The sequence below is a fragment of the Saccopteryx bilineata genome, chromosome X, assembly GCF_036850765.1.
Source record: "Saccopteryx bilineata isolate mSacBil1 chromosome X, mSacBil1_pri_phased_curated, whole genome shotgun sequence".
Classification (NCBI taxonomy): domain Eukaryota; kingdom Metazoa; phylum Chordata; class Mammalia; order Chiroptera; family Emballonuridae; genus Saccopteryx; species Saccopteryx bilineata.
The window spans coordinates 15634020-15653669 of record NC_089502.1 but is presented as its reverse complement, the minus strand read 5'-3'; the positions used below and the strand labels follow the sequence as shown (position 1 = coordinate 15653669).

Here is a 19650-nt window from a genome sequence, read left to right as displayed (position 1 = left end):
TCAATTTACATAATGGTTACATCCCTGTAAATTAAGTGTGTATATTAAAACTGTACATACATATTTTCTTGTGTCATAATTAGGCCCAGTTAATGATACTAGGTTTTTCCAGTTACACTGATGTCCTATATGCCATTCAAAAGTTTACAGATACAGATTTCTAGTTCCCATTCCCATTTCATATTTATTCAAAACATGAAATCTACAGTGACTCCTTTTTTTGTGTGAGTTGGGCTTGTATCCTTTAAAACTAATGATAGTCATAGCTTTTAGCCTTTGATACTATCTCTAAAACCTCTCACCTAAAGACAGCAAGTGATTCCTAGAATGTATTCTCAAAACTGGCACAAATGCTTTTTGAATTATTAGAAACATTGCTCTTCTTTAATAGCACCGAGGGACAAGAGCAAATGATCATTAAACAAACAAATATTTTCTGTGATCCCTTGGTGACTTTTCCTAGGCTGGCCCCAGCCTCAGGAGTATCATATAAACTGAGTTGGAATAAAAGGACTAACAGGGCCAGGGCAGGGGGAGAGGGATGAGGGCTAAGTTGTTAAGTTACCATTTGAGCCAATCTACCAGACACAGAACAGGACCCTTTCTCTGTCCTATTAGTCTGAGGGCCCTCTCAAAGGAAGGGGCTCAAAAGGTGGGGAAGATGGCCAGTCACTCATGCTAGGCACCAGTAAAGAAATGAAGCAGAAACACAAAGAAGCAGGCATCCTTATATTTCTAAAACCATTCAAGTCTCCTTCATTAATTAGCTTCCCCTAAAAAGAAAGATTTCTTTATTAAGAAATACCAGAGAGTGAAAAACCCATCACACATACATATTTGTAAGCTCACACAAAAGTGCAGAGATTTACATATTAAATTGCATTTAAGTTAGAAAATAGATTTAAAAACAAAATACTTTTTCTTGTTCCAACAAGGAAAGCAATTTGGTCAGTAGGAAAAAGAGACTTAGGGGTAAAGGCAGGAGGGTTATGGCAGGAAGAATGGAATTGATCTGCTACGGAATTAGAACCCACCACTTTCCACCAGGAGAAAAAGCAAAGGGGGAGCAGATAGTCTCTGCTGGGGTGAGGAGAACCCCAGAGCCAATGGACATGAAGAAATGGCCCCGAATAGCCACATCCCACCAACCCCGAGAGGTTCTGGACCTGTTCCAACCATCCTCACCTGGGGAAATGGGGTGAATAGGTAACTTAAGGAATGAAAAGAAAGGGAATAGGCAGAGAGAATGAAAGCCATTGAAAGGATCAATTCTTCAATCCCCCCTCTGATCAGAACTCAGATAAATGAGAGACCCTGATGGTGCATGGTATGAATGGAATATAGCCTCAGGCCAAGGTCTTAAGTACAGATTTATGCAGGTAAAGAAAGAGGGCAGGTGAGTATGAAAAATCAAAAACCTGAAAAAAAACACATTATTTCATAGGAGAGATAAGAGATTTCCAGGTTGAACCTTCACCTTAGAAAGAGAAAGTGCCTCTGGCTGACCTAAGGGTCATCAGAAGAATGCTGGAGGTCAGTTAAGGGAAGAAAGAAATTCATCCTAATCAAAGAGACAGGATGGGCTGAGAACTGACTAAAAAGGGGTACTTTTGAGTGTCAGGTTAACTCTCCAGGAATGGCCTTATTCTGAACTAACTAAAACGAAACTATTAATACAAGGACAAACTGAAAGCTAGAAAGACAGTGTTAAAGTAGAGGCAAAGAGAGGAATCTGAGACAAAGTCAGTCTGTCTCTCTCTCTCTTTCTCAATTGCTAAATTCAAATCCTGCTATATGAAAAATAGACAGAAAACATCTGGAAGCAGCCAAATTTCATTAATCCTGATTAACTGGAAAGAGTAAGATAGGAATTTGTAAGGAGTCTTGATTACAGACCATTTAAAATGAAAATCATACCATCCCTTGTCACTAACTAAGTTATCTCCCAGGGGAAGCCGTGATGAGCCTGCTTTAATAACCATGACTCATTTATAATTAACAGCATCCATCTGCATAAACACAGTACCTCAATAAAGACCTTGTTCTCTTAAGTTAATATACCCTCCAGCCATCCTGATCTTGCGAACACTGTATAGTGCCTTGAAAGCCCTTTCTTTATAGTCCAGAATAAGGTAAGTTTGGCCCAGAATGTAATAGAGATCAATGGAGAGCTATCTCTCCAACCCAAGGGTCCCCTGTGGGATGGAAGTATGGGTAGTAACTAGCAACCCTTCAACTCCCATCCCAACCCCACCCTACTGCACAAGACATTCACGCCCCCATGGTAATTCTTGAAACGGAAGGGGGAAGGAGGAGGCAGGCAGTTTGCATTAGACACAGTTTAATCATCTTCAAATAGATTAAAAGTTCTGATTTATACTTCCCCCTCCCCATAAGTCATCAAGACAGGACCCTGGCTTAGAAAGAGAAAAACACAGGTGCTCTAGGAAATATAGCCACATATAATACATAAATCTTCTTCCCTGAAATAAAGCAGGTCCTGAGAAGAGCTGACTGGGGGGCGGGGGTGTCACAGCCCAGCCCCCAGGTAAAGTGGCTCTGGGACTCTGCCGGTGGAAGTGCTGGAAGAGTGAGGCTTGGTGGAAGCCCCTGGTGTAGTTACCAAGCCCTAGGTGGGCCAAGGCCTTTGAGTGGGTTACCCAGGAGGGCAGCTGTACTGGGCTCACCCTCCTCACTCAGCCGAGGCCTAATGGAAGTACTCGTTGTCTTTTTTTTTCTTTTTCTTTTTTGAGGGGACATAAGGGAAGAGGAGAGGAGAGGAGAGCCTCTCTGTGCCTTGGTTTCCCCATTTGTGCATTCAGGGCCTCTGCAGGCCTCACACAGGGAATCTGGGGTTAGTGTTTAAGTGAGCACTAGGGCTTCCTCAGAGGAAAGAAATCGCCAAAGTGCAGACTTTTATTACTGCCATTCCTGCTCCTCTTGGGAGCAAGAGTCTGAAGGAAACAATGACAAGGGGCTAATGAGAAAGGAGGAGAGATGAGATAGAGTGCAAGGGGCAATGCCGTTGGCATCTCATGAATGGCACAGGAATTAAAGTTTTCAGGTAGTCTACAAGAAATGTAAATTGTTATGTACATTGCAACTACTTACATATATCTAACTGGAAAAGGGTGGGGCCTGGGGCTTAGAGAGTGGGTGTGGGACAAAGGAGAAGCTACATGAATAAATACAAGTAGAAGCTACCTGCCCCTTCCTGAAAGGATTGGTTGGCAATGTTGGCACTTTGAAGCCAGGAGGATCCTCCAACCTCACTCTCCATCCTCTTCAATTCTGAAGGCCCCAAGAGTCCAGTTAGGATTCCTGGCCAGAGTTCTCTGTGCCCGCCTTTGGACTCATGCCACATAGCAGCTGGAGAGGATTTGAGCCAGTCTCAAGAACCTTTAACCCCAGAATTGGACCAACCACTTCAAGCAGGAGAGCTGGGATCTGGAGGAAAGAAAAGAGTCCAAGGAGACTCCGTGGCTAAGGCCATGGAAAACCAGTGCCGGGGGCCCAAGAGGCCCATTTGTCCAGTTACCAGAGGTCACTGACATCTTCTGTGACTGCCTTGAGCCCAAGAAAAACAAAACAAAACAAAACTTGCATCAAGAAAATGCCAGTGTGCAATTAGGTGATTAAAGACCAAAGAAAAACAGCTTACTTGTTTGTTCTCTGTCTCAGGTTTATCTTCTCCTGTTAAACCTCTAACAGCCCTAATTAAACACAAACAAGAGTCTCTTCCATAGGCTACTTCTGAGTTTCAGCCACTTCCTGTGGTGGCTCTGGAGGCTCTGGGGGTGGCATCTCTTCAGGAGTGCTGGTGTCCTCTGGTATCTCATTTGAGCTCAGATGTCCTGTTAGGGCCTGAGAAGGAAAATAAATCAAATTCAATACAAAACTTGTCCTCAAAATCCAAATGGAGATAATCAGCAGACACTGAGCTCTTCCTCTGAACCCACCAAACACATGGCTGCTACAGATAGGCAACCACTGACACCAAACGCAGAACCAAGACCACACTATTGTCTTCTCAGCAGAGTGTAGCTGCCATTTATTTCAGTTCTATTCTTACCTGTTGTGGAGAAAGGCTCCGTTATTCATGATAATAATAATAATAGGGAACATAAACAGACCGCTCTTCTTCACAATAGAATATTATAATGTACTTGTCTAACAGGGCCTGACCCAGTGGTTCTCAATTTTGTTTCTCCCCTAACACTCAGTTCTCTAGAAAGGTGATTCTAAACTAAAAAGGGTGGAGTGGCAACATTTTCAGATGATATATGTAGTTTGAAAATGCCCTCAGAGTTATTCTAAATTTATCACCCTTCCTTACATTCAACCGAGAATCACTAACTTAAATTGCAATGATTTAAAACCAGACTTATCAGAAATATGGTTTTCAAAATGATGATAATATATAAAAGTGGGCTTGCCATAACTAAAAAAAGAAAATTCAAAATTTAGGAACAATTACCTACCTCACAAAAAGCATTCACTTAAAAAAGTAGGATTCTCGCCTGACCAGGCTGTGGTGCAGTGGATAGAGCGTCGGACTGGGATGTGGAGGACCCAGGTTCAAGACCCCGAGGTTGCCAGAGTGAGCGCAGGTTCACCTGGTTTGAGCAAAAGCCCACCAGCTTGGACCCAAGGTCGCTAGTTCGAGCAAGGGGTTACTCGGGATTACTCAGTCTGCTGAAGGCCCGTGGTCAAGGCACATATGAGAGAGCAATCAATGAATAACTAAGGTCTTGCAACGAAAAACTGATGATTGATGCTGATTCTCTTTTTTTAATGATTAATTTTTAGAGAGAGAGAGAGAGAGAAACTTTCATTTGTTGTCCCACTTAGTTGTGCATTCATTGATCACTTTCTATATGCACCCTGACTGAATATCTAAACCACAACCTTGGTGTTTTGGGGTGATACTCTAACCAACTGAGCTACCTGGCCAGGGTCAAAAGTAGGACTCTCTTTTAAAAGAAAGTTCAAATCTACTAAAAATATATTATATAGAACTAATAAACAAGTTCATCAAAGTTTCAGGATACAAGATCAATATACAAAAATAAATTATATTTCTTTTTTTTCATTTTATTTATTCATTTTTAGAGGGGGGAGAGAGAAGGAGAGAGAGAGAGAAGAGAGACAGAGAGAGTGAAGGGGGGAGGAGCTGATAGCATCAACTCCCATATGTGCCTTGACCAGGCAAGCCCAGGATTTCGAACCGGCGACCTCAGCATTTCCAGGTCAACGCTTTATCCACTGTGCCACCACAGGTCAGGCAATAAATTATATTTCTATATACTCCCAAATAATACTCCAAAAATAAAATTAGAAAAACAATTTCATTTATAATAACATCAAAAGAATAAAGTACTGCCTGACCAGGCAGTGGCACAGTGGATAGAGCATCAGACTGGGATGTGGAGGACCCAGGTTCGAGACCCCGAGGTCACCAGCTTGAGCGTGGGCTCATCTGGTTTGAGCAGGGCTCACCAGCTTGAGCCTGAGGTTGCTGGCTTGAGCAAGAAGTCACTAGGCCTGCTGTAGCCCCCAAGTCAAGGCACATATGAGAAAGCAATCAATGAACAACTAAGGAACCGCAGTGAAGAATTGATGTTTCTCATCTCTCTCCCTTCCTGTCTGTCAGTCCCTATCTGTCCCTCTCTCTGACTCTCTCTGTCTCTCCCACAAGAAAAAAAAAGAATAAAGTACTTATAAATAAGTGTAACAGAAGTATAAAACCTATAAACTGAAAACTAAAAACATTGTTGAAAGAAATTAAACACTTTGATAAATGAAAAGACAGTTCCTGTTAATGGATTGGAAGACTTAATCCTCTTAGGATGGCAATACTCCCCTAATTGATCCATAGATGCAAAGCAATCCCTATCAAAATTCCAGTTGGCTTCTTTGCAGAAACTGATAAGCTGACCCTAAATTTCATATGGAAATTCAAGGGACCCAGAATAGCCAAAACAATTCAGCAGATAAAAAATAAGGTTGGAGGACTCACATTTCTTATTTTCAAAACTTACTACAACACTATAACCAAGACAGTATGGTACTGGCATTAAAAAATAAACATATTGTTTGGCTAAGCAGTGATGCAGCAGATAAAGCATCGACCTGGGACACTAAGGACCCAGGTTCAAAACCCAGAGGTCGCCAGCTTGAGTGTGAATTCATCAGCTTGAGCATGGGGTCACCAGCTTGAGAGTATGATTATAGACATGATCCTATGATCACTGGCATGAGCCCAAGGTCACTGGCTTGAGCAAGGGGTCACTGATTCGGCTAGAGCTCACCGGTCAAGGCACGTATGAGAAGCAATCAATGAACAACTAAAGTGACTCAACTACAAGTGATGCTTCTCATCTCTCTCCCTTCCTGTCTGTCTCTCTCTCTCTCTCCTGTTTTTGTCTCTAAAAAAAATAGACATTGATCAATGGAGTAAGATTGCGAGTCCAGAAACAAATGCTCACATTTACAGTCAGTTGATTTTTTGACACGAGGGTCATGACAATTCAATAGAGAAAGTATAATCTTTTCAACAAATGATGCAGAGACAACTGGACAGCCACGTGGAAAAGAGAGAATTTGGACCCCCTTTCTCACAGTGTATATAAAAATTAACTCAATATGAATCAAAGATCTAAATGTAAGGGCTAAATCTATTAAACTTTTAGAATAAAATAGAGGCATAAATCTTCAAGACCTTGGATTAGCCAATGGTCTCTTAGATCTAATCACAAAAGCATACAGCAACAACAACAATGAAAAGATAAATTGGTCATCAAAATTTAAACCTTTTAAAAGACAACATCAAAAAAGTAAAAAGGCGACCCACAAAATGGGAGAAAATATTTGTAAATCATATATCTGATAAGACACTTGTATAAAACATATAAAGAATTCTTACCACTCAACAATAAAAAAAGACGAAAATGAACAAAGAATCTGAATAGACACTTCTCCAAAGAAGATATTCAAGTGACCAATATGCTCATGAAAAGATTTTCAACATCATTAGTCATCAGGGAAATGCAAATTGAAACCACACAATGAGATATTATTTCACTCTCACTAGGAATCAAAATGTCAGATAATGCATGATGCTGAGGATATAGAGAAATTAGAACCCTAATACACTACTGGTAGATATGTAAAATGACACAGGCACTTGGGAAAACAGTCCAGCAGTGAATCAAAAAGTTAAACAGAGCCACCATATGACCCAGCAATTTCACTCCCAGGTATACTGAATAGCTTTAAGAAATGAGAACATAGCCTGACCGGTGGTGGTACAGTGGATACAGCATCAACCTGGTTGGAAACCCCGAGGTCGCCAGCTTAAGAGCAGACTGGTTGGCTTGAATGCAGGCTTGCCAGCTTGAGCACAGGGTTGCTGGCTTCCACACGGGATCATCAGCATGATCCCAAAGTCGCTGGCTTGAGCCCAAAGATCACTGGCTTGAAGCCCAAGGTTGCTGGCTTAAGCAAGGGTCACTGGCTTGGTTTGAGTCCCCTGGTCAAGGCACATATGAGAAGCAATAAATGAACAACTAAAGTGAAGCAACTAGAAGTTGATGCTTCTCACTCTCTTCTCTCCTATCCTCTCTCTCTCTCCCCTCCTGTCTCTGTCTTCCTCTCTGTAAAAAAGAAAAAGAAATGAAAACATATGTGCATGCAAAAACTTTCACATAAATGGTCATAGCAGCATTACTCATAATAACCAAAATGTGGAAACAACTCAAATATCCACTGATTGATGAATGGATAAGTACAATATGGTCTATTCATATAATGAAATATTATTCAGCCAGAGAGGTGGAAGTGGGCAAAGGGGGATAGATGGGGACAGAAAGAGACTTGATTTTGGGTGAGTGCACAATGCAGTGTGCAGATGTTTTATTGGGTTGTACACTTGAGACCTGTACGGTTCCATTCACCAATGCCACTCCACTAAAGTCAGTAAACAAAATAATTTTATTCAGCCATATAAAAGAATGAGGTACTACCACAAGCTACAACATGGATGAACCTTGAAAATATTATATTATGTGAAAGAAACCAGTCACAAAGGACCACATATTATATAATTCCATTTTTATGAAATTTACAGAAGAGGAAAATCAATAGCAAAAAGACAGTAGATTAGTAACTGCCCAGAAGTGGGGCCTGGAGAGCTGGAGGAGAGGGAGAGTAACTGCTAACAGATACAGGGTTCTTTGAGGGGGAATGAAATGTTTTAAAATTAACTGTTGACATGACTGTATAACTGTAAATATACTATAAACCAGTGAATCATACATTTTAAATAAGGAATTTATGGTATATAAATTATATTTCAATAAAACTATTATAAAAAAGAAAGTTCAAATAATAAATATTTAGTAACATACTTTATAACAGTGGTTTTCAACCACCAGTCCATGGACCAGTGGTCAAAAACTACTGCTTTATAAAGTATATCTTGTGCAAGACGGTTGGGAGAGTTCCCACAACATCTGTACACTCCAGTGAGGAAGCCCACTTCCTACCAAGGTAACCACACCACTAACCCCAACTCACTCCCCAGCCCCTAGCTTTGCTCCTATAGCATTGTTTCCCTCATCAAGGCACTTTTCACAACATGGAGCAACAGCCTGTTTTTCTGGTCTCTTGTCCCCACTAGACAGTGAGCTCCTTGAGAGCAGGGACAGGGTTTGCCTGACTCACTGGTATATCCCTCATGATGCACTGTTGCTAGAACAGAATGTTGAAGAAATAACTAGATCCTAATCTACTCAAGGGCACAAAGATCTGAGACAACTTCAGGGTCGAAGCAAAGATAGGGCAGCTGGAGCAACTGCACATGAAATAAGTCTAATGTCTCTAAGGTATAAATTTAGCATACATCCTCCATTACTAGCTTAGCCTTAAAGTCAGCAACACTTACTGGGCTCTGTGGCAAGAGGCTGCTACTGGTCTCTTGAGTACTGGGAGGTCGACTTCCACTTTCCTCCAGTGGCAATATACCTCTTCGATCCAGCACACTGAAGGAGACAGGACAGTTAATAAAGCACTTCACATTCACCCCTCCAGCCACTGCCTGCTGAACTCTGCTGTGGGTACCAGAAAACAGAAAACTGCCCTTTGACAGTCTAGCCTGATCCTTGCATATGACTCCTGTCTTCCACTCACTGTTTCTTCCACAAACCAGGGAACACCTCATTAAACAATGAAAAAACAAATGAAATAAGAATAAAAGTTCATCCCTTCAAAACAACCAGTTTGTGCTCTACGGTCCATGTAGATATGGCACCAAGGGACAATCCCTAGGAAGACCTATTTAACACCACGAGGTCCCATTCAGAAGAAGACATCAGACCAGGTGACAGTATCAGGTTGAGTTGCTCGTCCCAAGTCCTAAGACCTTCTAGCCCCCCACGTACCTGGGGGGCAAAGGGCCACACAACACTTCACAGCAATTCTTCACAATGTTGCCATGGCTGTAGGGATTCTGGACACGATTCTTCCCTGTCCAAGAGCCTTTGATCTGCAAGATAAAAGCCAAGGCTTACATTAAAAATTACACTAAAGAAATACAGGCATGTGGGATGATGAAAAAGTTCTGGAAACGGATGGTGGTAATGGCTGCACAACAACTTGAAGGTACCTAGTGCCACTGAATGACCCTATTTCCCAACATATAAGATGCTCCCATGTATAAAACATGCCTTCATTTTGGGGCCTGAATTAAAAAAAAATGTTGTACATAAAGCTATTATTGAACTCAAGTTTTACTCATCATAAAATTCATACAACTCCTCGTCACTGTCAAAACTCCCATCCATTAGCTTGTCCTCATCTGCGTCTGATAATGAATCACTGTCTTCATATATTGCCTCGTCCTCAGTTCCATCTATGGCATTTGAAATGCCACACTTCTACAACCACTGTATAAGACGCACCCAATTTTTAGACCCCAAATTTTTCAAATGAAGGTGCGTCTTATACATGGGGAAATATGGTATACACTTAAAAATGGTTAAGATAATACATTTTATTTATTTATTTATTTTATTGATTTTAGCAAGAAAAGAAGGGAGAGAGAGACAGGAACATTGAGCTATTCCTGTCTGTGCTCTGACTGGAGATCAAAACAGCAACCTCGGCCCTGGCCGGTTGGCTCAGTGGTAGAGCGTCAGCCTGGCATGCAGGAGTCCCGGGTTTGATTCCCGGCCAGGGCACACAGGAGAAGCGCCCATCTGCTTCTGCACCCCTCCCCCTCTCCTTCCTCTCTGTCTCTCTCTTCCCCTCCCGCAGCCAAGGCTCCACTGGAGCAAAGTTTGCCCGGGCGCTGGGGATGGCTCTGTGGCCTCTGCCTCAGGTGCTAGAATGGCTCTGATTGCGTCAGAGCGACGCCCCAGATGGGCAGAGCATCGCCCCCTGGTAGGCGTGCCGGGTGGATCCCGGTCGGGCACATGTGGGAGTCTGTCTGACTGCCTCCCCATTTCCAGCTTCAGAAAAATACAAAAAACAAACAAAAAAAACAAGAAAAAACAGCAATTTCTGTGCTTTGGGACAATTCTCTAATCCAGTGGTCCCCAACCTTTTTTGGGCCACGGACCAGTTTAATGTCAGAAAATATTTTCACGGACCAGCCTTTAGGGTGGGACGGAAAATGTATCATGTGACCGAGACAAGCGTCAACAGTGAGTCTTAGACGAATGTAACAGAGGGAATCTGGTCATTTTTAAAAAATAAAACATCGTTCAGACTTAAATATAAATAAAACAAAAATAATGTAAGTTATTTATTCTTTCTCTGCGAACTGGTACCAAATGGCCCACAGACAGGTACCAGTCCACGGCCTGGGGGTTGGGGACAACTGCTCTAACCAACAGAGCTATCCAGCCAAGGTAAGATGATACACTTTTTATAATGAGTATCTTACCACATAGATAAAAAATACAATGCATAGCCATGGGAAAAATATCCACAATAGAGTGAAAAAAGAAACAGATAACCAAACAATATGTATTTCTTTTCATTTAAAAATATAAAATATAGCCCTTCCCAGATAGCTCAGTTGTTTAGAGAATCATCTCGATAAACCAAGGTTGATCCCTAGTCAGGGCATAGATAAGAATCAACCAATGACAGCATAAATAAATGCAACAAAAAATCAATGTTTCTCTCTCTCTCAACCTCTCTTTTTCTCCCTCTCTAAAATAAATTTTTAAAAATTAAGAAAAAATAAGAACCCTCATTCACTGTTGGTGGGAATGTAAATTAGTACAACCACTATTGAAAAAAATATGGAGATTCCTCAAAAAATTAAGAATAGAATTAACATTTGACCCAGTAATCCTTCTACTAGGTATCTACCCCCAAAACTTGAAAATATTGGTACGTAAAGAGACACAGGCATCCCCATGTTCGTCGCAGCATTATTCATAGTGGCCAAGACATGGAAATAACCAAAGTGTCCCTCGACAGAGGATTTAATAAAGAAGATGTGGTGTGTGTGTATATATATATATATATATATATATATATATACACACACACACACACACACACACACACACACACACACACAATGGAATACTACTCAGCCATAAGAAATGATGACATAGTATCATTTACGACAACAATGCATGGACCTTGATAACATTTTACTGACTAAAATAAGGAAATCAGAAAAAGCTAAAAGCTGTATGATTCCACACATAGGTGAGAAACAAGACTGAGATTCATGGATATAGATAAGAGTGCAGTGGTTATCCGGAGGATGGAGTTGGGGGTGGGGGGAAGAGTATAAAGAAGGACAAATATAAGGTGACGGAGAATTATTTGATTTTGGGTATTCGGTATACAACATAATTGACTGTCCAAATGATGTGGAGATGTTTGCCCAAAATCTATGTACTCTTGTTGACAAATGTCACCCTGTTCAATTTAACTGTCTAAATTAAAAATATATATGTATAGATAGTCACAAAAACAAACACAGGAACAAGTCTAGAATAATATAAATCATACTGTTAACAATGGTGATGTAGAAGAGGTAAAGTTGCAGGGACTTACTTTCTATTTTTTGTTCATCTGTATTTTCTGATTTTCTGCAGTGAACATGGATTAACTAGTAGCTTTTAAAAAGCAAGGATTTATTCAGTGTACCTGTCCTTGTCCATTCCAAATCCAGAGGTACCAACTAGCCTTGAAAGATCTACGAATAGCTGAAAACCCTGTACCCAGCTTCCAATAATTCAACCTCTTCTTCCTAATTCTCTACAGGCATTCAGCTCCAAACAAAATAGTCTGCTTTCTCTTCCAGATACCAGATTTAACAATCTCCCACACCAGGTTTCTGCCTGCCTCGACCTCCCAGACCTTGAAGACTCAGTTCTCTAGCAGGTAATGAGAAAGTAGACTTTGGGGAAAAGAAGAGTATGTGATGAAGAGATGAGAAAGTTGACTCACGTCTTCATTGGTTGTCTGGTTGAGAGCCACAAGGAACGTGTGAAATCCAGTCAGTCCCACGACGGACCAGAGTGTGAAGAAGCAAATGAGCACTTCTAGAACAGTGAGGTGATGTTAAGGAAGGTTGAAGAAACCACACCAGTGGACTCAGTGCTTCAGCCCTTCTCACTGCACCAGTCATACCATCTTTACCTCTGTAAATGTATCACAAATAGCCAAGTATCCATATATAATAGATGAATTCTAAACTCGCTGGGTACATCATTTATGACAGGTAAAGGACTCCTGTCTCTTCACTATGTGTAACACTCTATCCTCTCTAGTGTGTTTCAGTGTTTCTGTTTTGTTCATCATTAGCTTTTTGAAGGGGATGTTTAGGAGGGGGCCAAAGGTGAACAGCATTGGCCACAACTGCCAATGGAAAATCCAACAAAAAATAAACTTCATAAATGAAAAAACTGATGGGAAAAACAGGATGTGATTTCTAGAAATCCCATCTGAATCTCCTGTTCAGAAATGCAACTTCTGTACAAAATAAGCCTGAGCTGCAACAGGAAGGTGGATTTCCAGCAAGTGAAGAGGTATATCAAGGCAAAGACAGCCCACTAGAGGAGGCAGGGCTAAGTGTGGGATAAGAAGGAATTGGAAGGGAAGTAGTAGCGAAGGGTTGAAAGGGAAGACCAGCCTTTAAGTCCTGGCTATCCCATTCTGGTTGCTACCACTAAGACTCCTTTTTTTTTTCCTGTTCGACTTTGGCATTCTCTGACGTCTGAAAAATGAGATGAGGGAAGAGCTGCAAAGAGAAAGCATGACGGAAATGGATTTAAAAGGGATTAACAGGGACCACTGCCAGGGGAGGATATGTTCCAGGAGTCTCTTTCAATGTCTCCAAGAAGCCAATTTTCAAGGATTCTATAAAATTGGAAAGAGAAGTAAAGAAAACAATTAGTGACTTTAGTGAAAAAATGCACACTTGTCCTAGTACTTCCTGTCCTCCCTGTTCCTTGTTACAAGCTGGCAAGAGATAAGCCCTCACTCAGACAAGGGGCTCACACCCCCAGATGTCATCTCCTGACTAAGGGGTCCATCTCACTAAGGTAGGGCCTGACACTGGTCTAGAGTCGGGCAGAATCCAAGCATCTGGCCCCCCTCCTTTTTCCCTAGCTCGCAACTATGGGCATGGAGGGGGAATATTCATTCACAGACGAAAGAAACCAGAAATATCCCAGAAAAAAATGCCCTCCTCTCACCAATCTGTATCCTCCCTGGTTCAGAATGCAGCTAAGAACTCAGCCCTTCCCAGGAAGCTACCTTGGTCAAGACCATTCCTTTATTTCCACATTCCACCTACCCTTATTTTTTATCTATTGCTTATGTATGTGTGCACATGCACACACATGTGTGTGTATTTTCTATCTCCCAAAGTAAACCATGAGCTACTAAAAGGCATTTCTGTGGTATAACCTCTTCTACCACCTGGCACAGGGCAGGTCTTACAAGGCAGAAGAAGAGAAGATGCAGACAGCCCAAATATAGCCCCAACCTTTGAGATCACCTCTGAGATGCTCAGTACTCTGGTTATAGACTGGTCGTTATGGCCCTAGTCCCTAGATAGGACCAGTAAGAAGTCCAACACGCAATAAATACTGATTGATGCAAGCTGAGGTTTGGAGTCTGCTTTAGTGCTCATTTCTAATTGGTCCTAAGGTGCTTTGCAATTGTAAAGACCCACCAGGAAAACCAACCACTCCCCTAAGCTGTCCTAAAGGCTTCTCCCACCCCACCCCACCCCCACTCCGACAATAGGCACTGCCCTGCATACTTACTGAGGGCCACGTAGACGATGTTGAAGGCGAATACATAGATGGTGAGGAGGGAGAGAGAAAGAATGAAGAGGTAGAAGTAGCGGTAGTTCCTCTTCCCAACACAATTCCCCACCCAGGGGCAGTGATGGTCGAATCGCTCTGTGGGAAAAAGAGAGAATCTAAGGCCAAAGCCTCCAAAACACAGTACAAATGCGCCATTCACATTTGAATAACTAATTCAAAGACTCTGGGATCACTGGCTCTTTCAATTCTAAAAAACCGGTTTCCATTTTCCACTTTTGCACAATGTTTTCATAGCCCCACAATAACCCTGGAAGTTGCGCAAACAAAAATGTGCATTTCTTCATTTTACCCCTGTGGGAACTAAGGAATTGAGGGGCTACGTGATCTGTCTCACTGCCAGTTAACAGCAGAAACTTTGCTTATCCAAAGAAAAATAGATGGAAATTGCCAAGGAAATTTTGAAAAATTAGTAGTGTGGTTTTTCTTAACTTCCAGTTAGTAATAAACTATAAACTACAATACTTAAATTGGTGTGGCATAGCTTAATGGAATATAAAGTGTTGAGAAACAGACTCTAGAAAATAAAATATAAGAATTTACTGTCTAATAAAGGCAGCATTACAAAACCAGTAGTGATAATAAGCATTTTTCCATAAACAACTCTGAGAAAATTAGCTACATGGTGCAAAATAGGGTTAAATTTCTTTTCCACTCATACTCTTTATCAAAAGGAATTCCATATGAATTATTGGGTTAAATGTAAAAACAAAGTGATACTATAAAATGACCACAAAGAATAGATGAACATTTATTCTCCATATGGAGGACTTTCTGAATATAATAGTAATAGGGGGGGGGAAAAAAGCCCAGAAGACAAAGGAAAATAGACTTAACTACATAAACTTTAAAAAATATTTTATAAATGCTAAAAATACTATAAAGAAAATTAAAGAGGCATGGTCAAGTGGTGGTACAGTGGATAGAGCATCAGACTGGGATGCAGAGGACCCAGGTTCAAAACCCCAAGGTTGCTGCCTTGAGCGTGGGCTCATTCAGTTTGAGCACAGGGTCACCAGCTTGAGTGTGGGATCGCTAGCTTGAGCATAGGATCATAGACATGACCTCATGGTCGCTGGCTTGAGCCCAAAAGTCTCTGGCTTGAAGCCCAAGGTCACTTGTTTGATCAAGGAGTCACTAGATCTGCTGTAGTCCCTGGTCAAGGCACATATGAGAAAGTGATCAATGAAAAACTAAGGAGACTAAGGAGCTGCAATGAAGAATTGATGCTTCTCATCTCTCTCCCTTCCTGTCTGTCTGTCCCTCTCTCTGTCTCTCTCCCTGTTTCTGTCACAAAATAAAAAGAAAATTAAAGAGGAAAAACTCCCAACAGGAAAGTGTGTAAATTTTGTTTCTTAGTATATGAAATGTCTTTACAAATCAATAGCAAAATACAAATAATCCTTCAAGAAAGTAAAAGTAAAAAACAGACAGTTAATAAATATCATATAATATATATTTAAATGTTTAAGTGATGATTCAGTGCAATACTAGCATAACTATAAGACACATTTTGCCTATCAAAATAAGAATATAAAAAGTAATATCCAGCCTGACCAGGCAGTGGCGCAGTGGAGAGAGTGTCGGGCTGGGATGTAGAGGACCCAGGTTTGAGACCACAAGGTCGCCAGCTTGAGCACAGGCTCATCTGGTTTGAGCAAGGCTCACCAGCTTGGACTCAAGGTCACTGGCTTGAGCAAGGGGTTATTCGGTCTGCTGTAGCCCCCCCATCAAGGCACATATAAGAAAGCTATCAGTGAACAACTGAAGTGCTACAATGAAAAACTGATGATTCGTGCTTCTCATCTCTCTTCATTACTGTCTGTCTGTTCCTATCTGTCCCTCTCTCTGACTCTCTCTGTCTCTGCCACACACACACACACACACACACACACACACACACACAAAATGTACTATCCAATGCTCGTGAGAACAGGGCATAATGAACACTGCAATATACTGCTTGTGGGAGTATAAACTGAGCAACCCTTTCAGGAAAGCAATTTAGCAATATGTATCAAAAGCCTTAATAATGCTCATAACCCTTTAGTACAGGAAGTCCATTTTCAGTAATTTCTTATAAGAAAATAGAGATATGCTTATCAATTTAAGTTCAATAACTTTATTATTAAATTTTATTGTGGTATAACATAAAATTTGCCATTTTCACCATTTTTAAGTGTCCAATTAAGTGGCATTAGAAACATTCACAATCTGCAATTATCACCACTACCTATTTCTAATAAAGTTCTAGCCTGACCTGTGGTGGCACAGTGGATAAAGTGTTAACCTGGAATGCTGAGGTCACAGGTTCAAAACCCTGGGCTTGCCTGGTCAAGGCACATATGGGAGTTGATACTTCCTGCTCCTCCCCGTCTCTCTCTCTCTCTCTCTCTCTCTCTCTCTCCTCTCTAAAATGCATAAATAAAAAATCTAAAAAAAAAGTTCATCACCCCCAAAGAGAAACTCTATATCCATTAAACAGTAATTATCTGTCTTCCCCTTCCCCCAGCTCCTGCTAACCTCTAATCTTCTCTTTACCTTTATGAATTTTCCTCCTCTAGATATTTCATGTAAGTGGAATCATACAATATGTAGCCTTTTGTGCCTGGCTTCTTTCACTTTGCACTATGTTTTGAAGGTTCATCCATGTCTCCTGTCATAGCCATGTATCAGCACTCCATTCCTCCTTATTGATGAATAGTATTCCACTCTACGGATAAACCATATTTTGTTTATCCATTTTCTTTTGATGGACACTTGGGTCACTTCCATCTCTTGGCTATTCTGAACAATGCTGCTATGAACAGTGACATACAAAAATTTTGAGTCTCTGGTTTCATTCTTTTGTATTGTCACAGACAGAATTAAGCCCCCCCCAATTCATATGTTGAAGCACTAACCCCAGTATTACTCTATTTGGAGTAAGGTTTCTAAGGAGATAACTAAGGTTAAATGAGGCCATGAGGGTGGGGCCCTAAACCTATAAGACTAGTGTCCTTATAAGGAGAGGACAACACACCAGGAGGCACAAGCAGAGAAAAAAAAGGATGCTTGAGAACAGAGCAAAAAGGGGCCTCCTATAAGCCAGAGAGGGAAACCTCACCAGAAATCAACCCTGCCACAATATTAATCTTGGACTTCTAAACTTTATAACTGAAAAAATTAATTTCTGTTATTTAAGTCATCCAGTCTGTGTGTTTTGTTATGGAAGCCAAGCAGGATAATACCAAGAGAAGAAATACTGGGCCATAGGATAATTCTATGCTCAACTTTCTGAGGAAAGGAAAGAGAGAGTGAGAGAGACAGGAACATCAATCTGTTCCTGTATGTGCCCTGAACAAAGATCAAAGCAATAACCCCTACTCTACCAACCGAGCTATCAGGCTAGAGAGTCAGACTCCCGCATACGCCCCAAAGGAGATTCATCTGGCAACCCCTATCTGGGGTTGATGTTCTGCCTATCTGGGACCATGCTCGCATCTGAGCTATTTTAAGCGCCTGAGGCAGAGGCTCCACACAGCCATCCTCAGTGTGCAGGGCCAACATGCTTGAGTCAATTGAGCCATGGCTGCCAGAGGGGAAGAGAGAAAGAGAGAGAAAGGGGAGTGGAAGGAAAGCAGATGGGCACTTCTCCTGTGTGCTCTGACTAGGAATTGAACCCGGGACATCCACATGTTGGGCCGATGCTCTACCACTGAGCCAACCGGCCAGGGCCAAGTGCTTCTTTTTTGAAAAGTCGATTTGAATGAGTCCTTTTAAAAAAAAGATAAATTGCCCTGGCCGGTTGGCTCAGCGGTAGAGTGTCGGCCTAGCGTGCGGAGAACCCGGGTTCGATTCCCGGCCAGGGCACACAGGAGAAGCGCCCATTTGCTTCTCCACCCCTCCGCCGCGCTTTCCTCTCTGTCTCTCTCTTCCCCTCCCGCAGCCAAGGCTCCATTGGAGCAAAGATGGCCTGGGTGCTGGGGATGGCTCTGTGGCCTCTGCCTCAGGCGCTAGAGTGGCTCTGGTCGCAACCTGGTGACGCCCAGGATGGGCAGAGCATCGCCCCCTGGTGGGCAGAGCATTGCCCCATGGTGGGCATGCCGGGTGGATCCCGGTCGGGCGCATGCGGGAGTCTGTCTGACTGTCTCTCCCTGTTTCCAGCTTCAGAAAAATGAAAAAATAAAAATAAAAAAAAAATAAAAAAAAAAAGATAAATTTATTTTCTCAAAATTCTGGAGCTAGATGTCAGCTGGGTCCGTTTCTTCAAAGGTCTCTCTCCTTGGCTTGCCCTATCTGTATGAGTTCTTTATATTTAATAATATTAATAAGAAGAGGGAATTCTTTATGAAAACCTTCACATCACACCTTCTTGAAATAACAACTTCCCTGGATCACTGAAAATGGGTTTCATTTTATAAAAATCCTGTCTACATATAGCTTTTTACTGTATAAAGTAAGATACAATTTTTCAACCTTTGTCCAAGGAACCGGTTAAGAAGAGGAAAGCAATGTACTCAGGCTTGTCCCGTGGCATATATCTTTATATGAAGTATGTGTATTGATAATATAAGGAATTGTACACATATACCAATCAGTAGACATATTTATTAACTGTCTTTGATCTTTCCCAGGGCTCATCACACAGTCGACAGTGGTTACAACTAAGCCACATGGATGTGGCTAAAAGCACAGATACATTATGCACACATATAGCCTCCGCCCTGGCAGCAGTAGCAGAGAAAGAAGAAATGAGGGCATGGGTATCATATCTGTTCCAGCTTCACCTCTTAGTAATTATATGAACTACACAAAGGTGTTTCACCTATTTCCCCATCTGGAAAATGGGGATAATACCTATCCCATGGGGTTCTTATAAGTTTTAAATGAAAGGGAAAACATTTCACACAGTTCCTAGTAGGAACTCATAAATGCTAGCAACTTTCTATTGGGGAAGACTACTTCTTGCAAAGCCCTTTTTTCCCAGATGCTGCCCACTAGTGGACTAGGGTTCCCACTTAAAACAGATCCAGAAGAGGAAAACCTAGATTTGAAAGACAGGTTGTTTATTTCCTCATTTACCAAAAAGTGTGTGTGTGTGTGTGTGTGTGTGTGTGTGCGCGCGCGCGCGCGCGTGCGCGCACACGCATGTGTTTTTAATTTAAAACTGGGAAATATTTAAATTGTAATTTGATCTACAGAAGTACAGTTGATATACAATTGTTCAGAACTTGTTTCTCATCTGATTCTCTCTTCCCTATCTACCCTTACTGATTTTTCAAAAAACAACAAAATTACCCTGATC

General features: G+C 41.5%; 1 protein-coding gene across 1 annotated transcript in view; it reads right to left on the bottom strand.

Moving 5' to 3' along the window:
* Positions 1–2324: 2324 nt before the first annotated feature.
* Positions 2325–19650, bottom strand: part of ZDHHC9 (zinc finger DHHC-type palmitoyltransferase 9) — a 72871-nt gene continuing 55545 nt past the window's right edge. Inside the window, exons 5-10 of the mRNA XM_066248868.1 lie at positions 14304–14441; positions 13343–13389; positions 12478–12582; positions 9441–9544; positions 8945–9041; positions 2325–3864 (exon numbers count right to left, since the gene is read on the bottom strand). Coding sequence (XP_066104965.1) covers positions 3748–3864; positions 8945–9041; positions 9441–9544; positions 12478–12582; positions 13343–13389; positions 14304–14441 — 608 coding nt within the window. The 3' untranslated portion in view covers positions 2325–3747. The remainder of the gene's footprint in view (positions 3865–8944; positions 9042–9440; positions 9545–12477; positions 12583–13342; positions 13390–14303; positions 14442–19650) is intronic.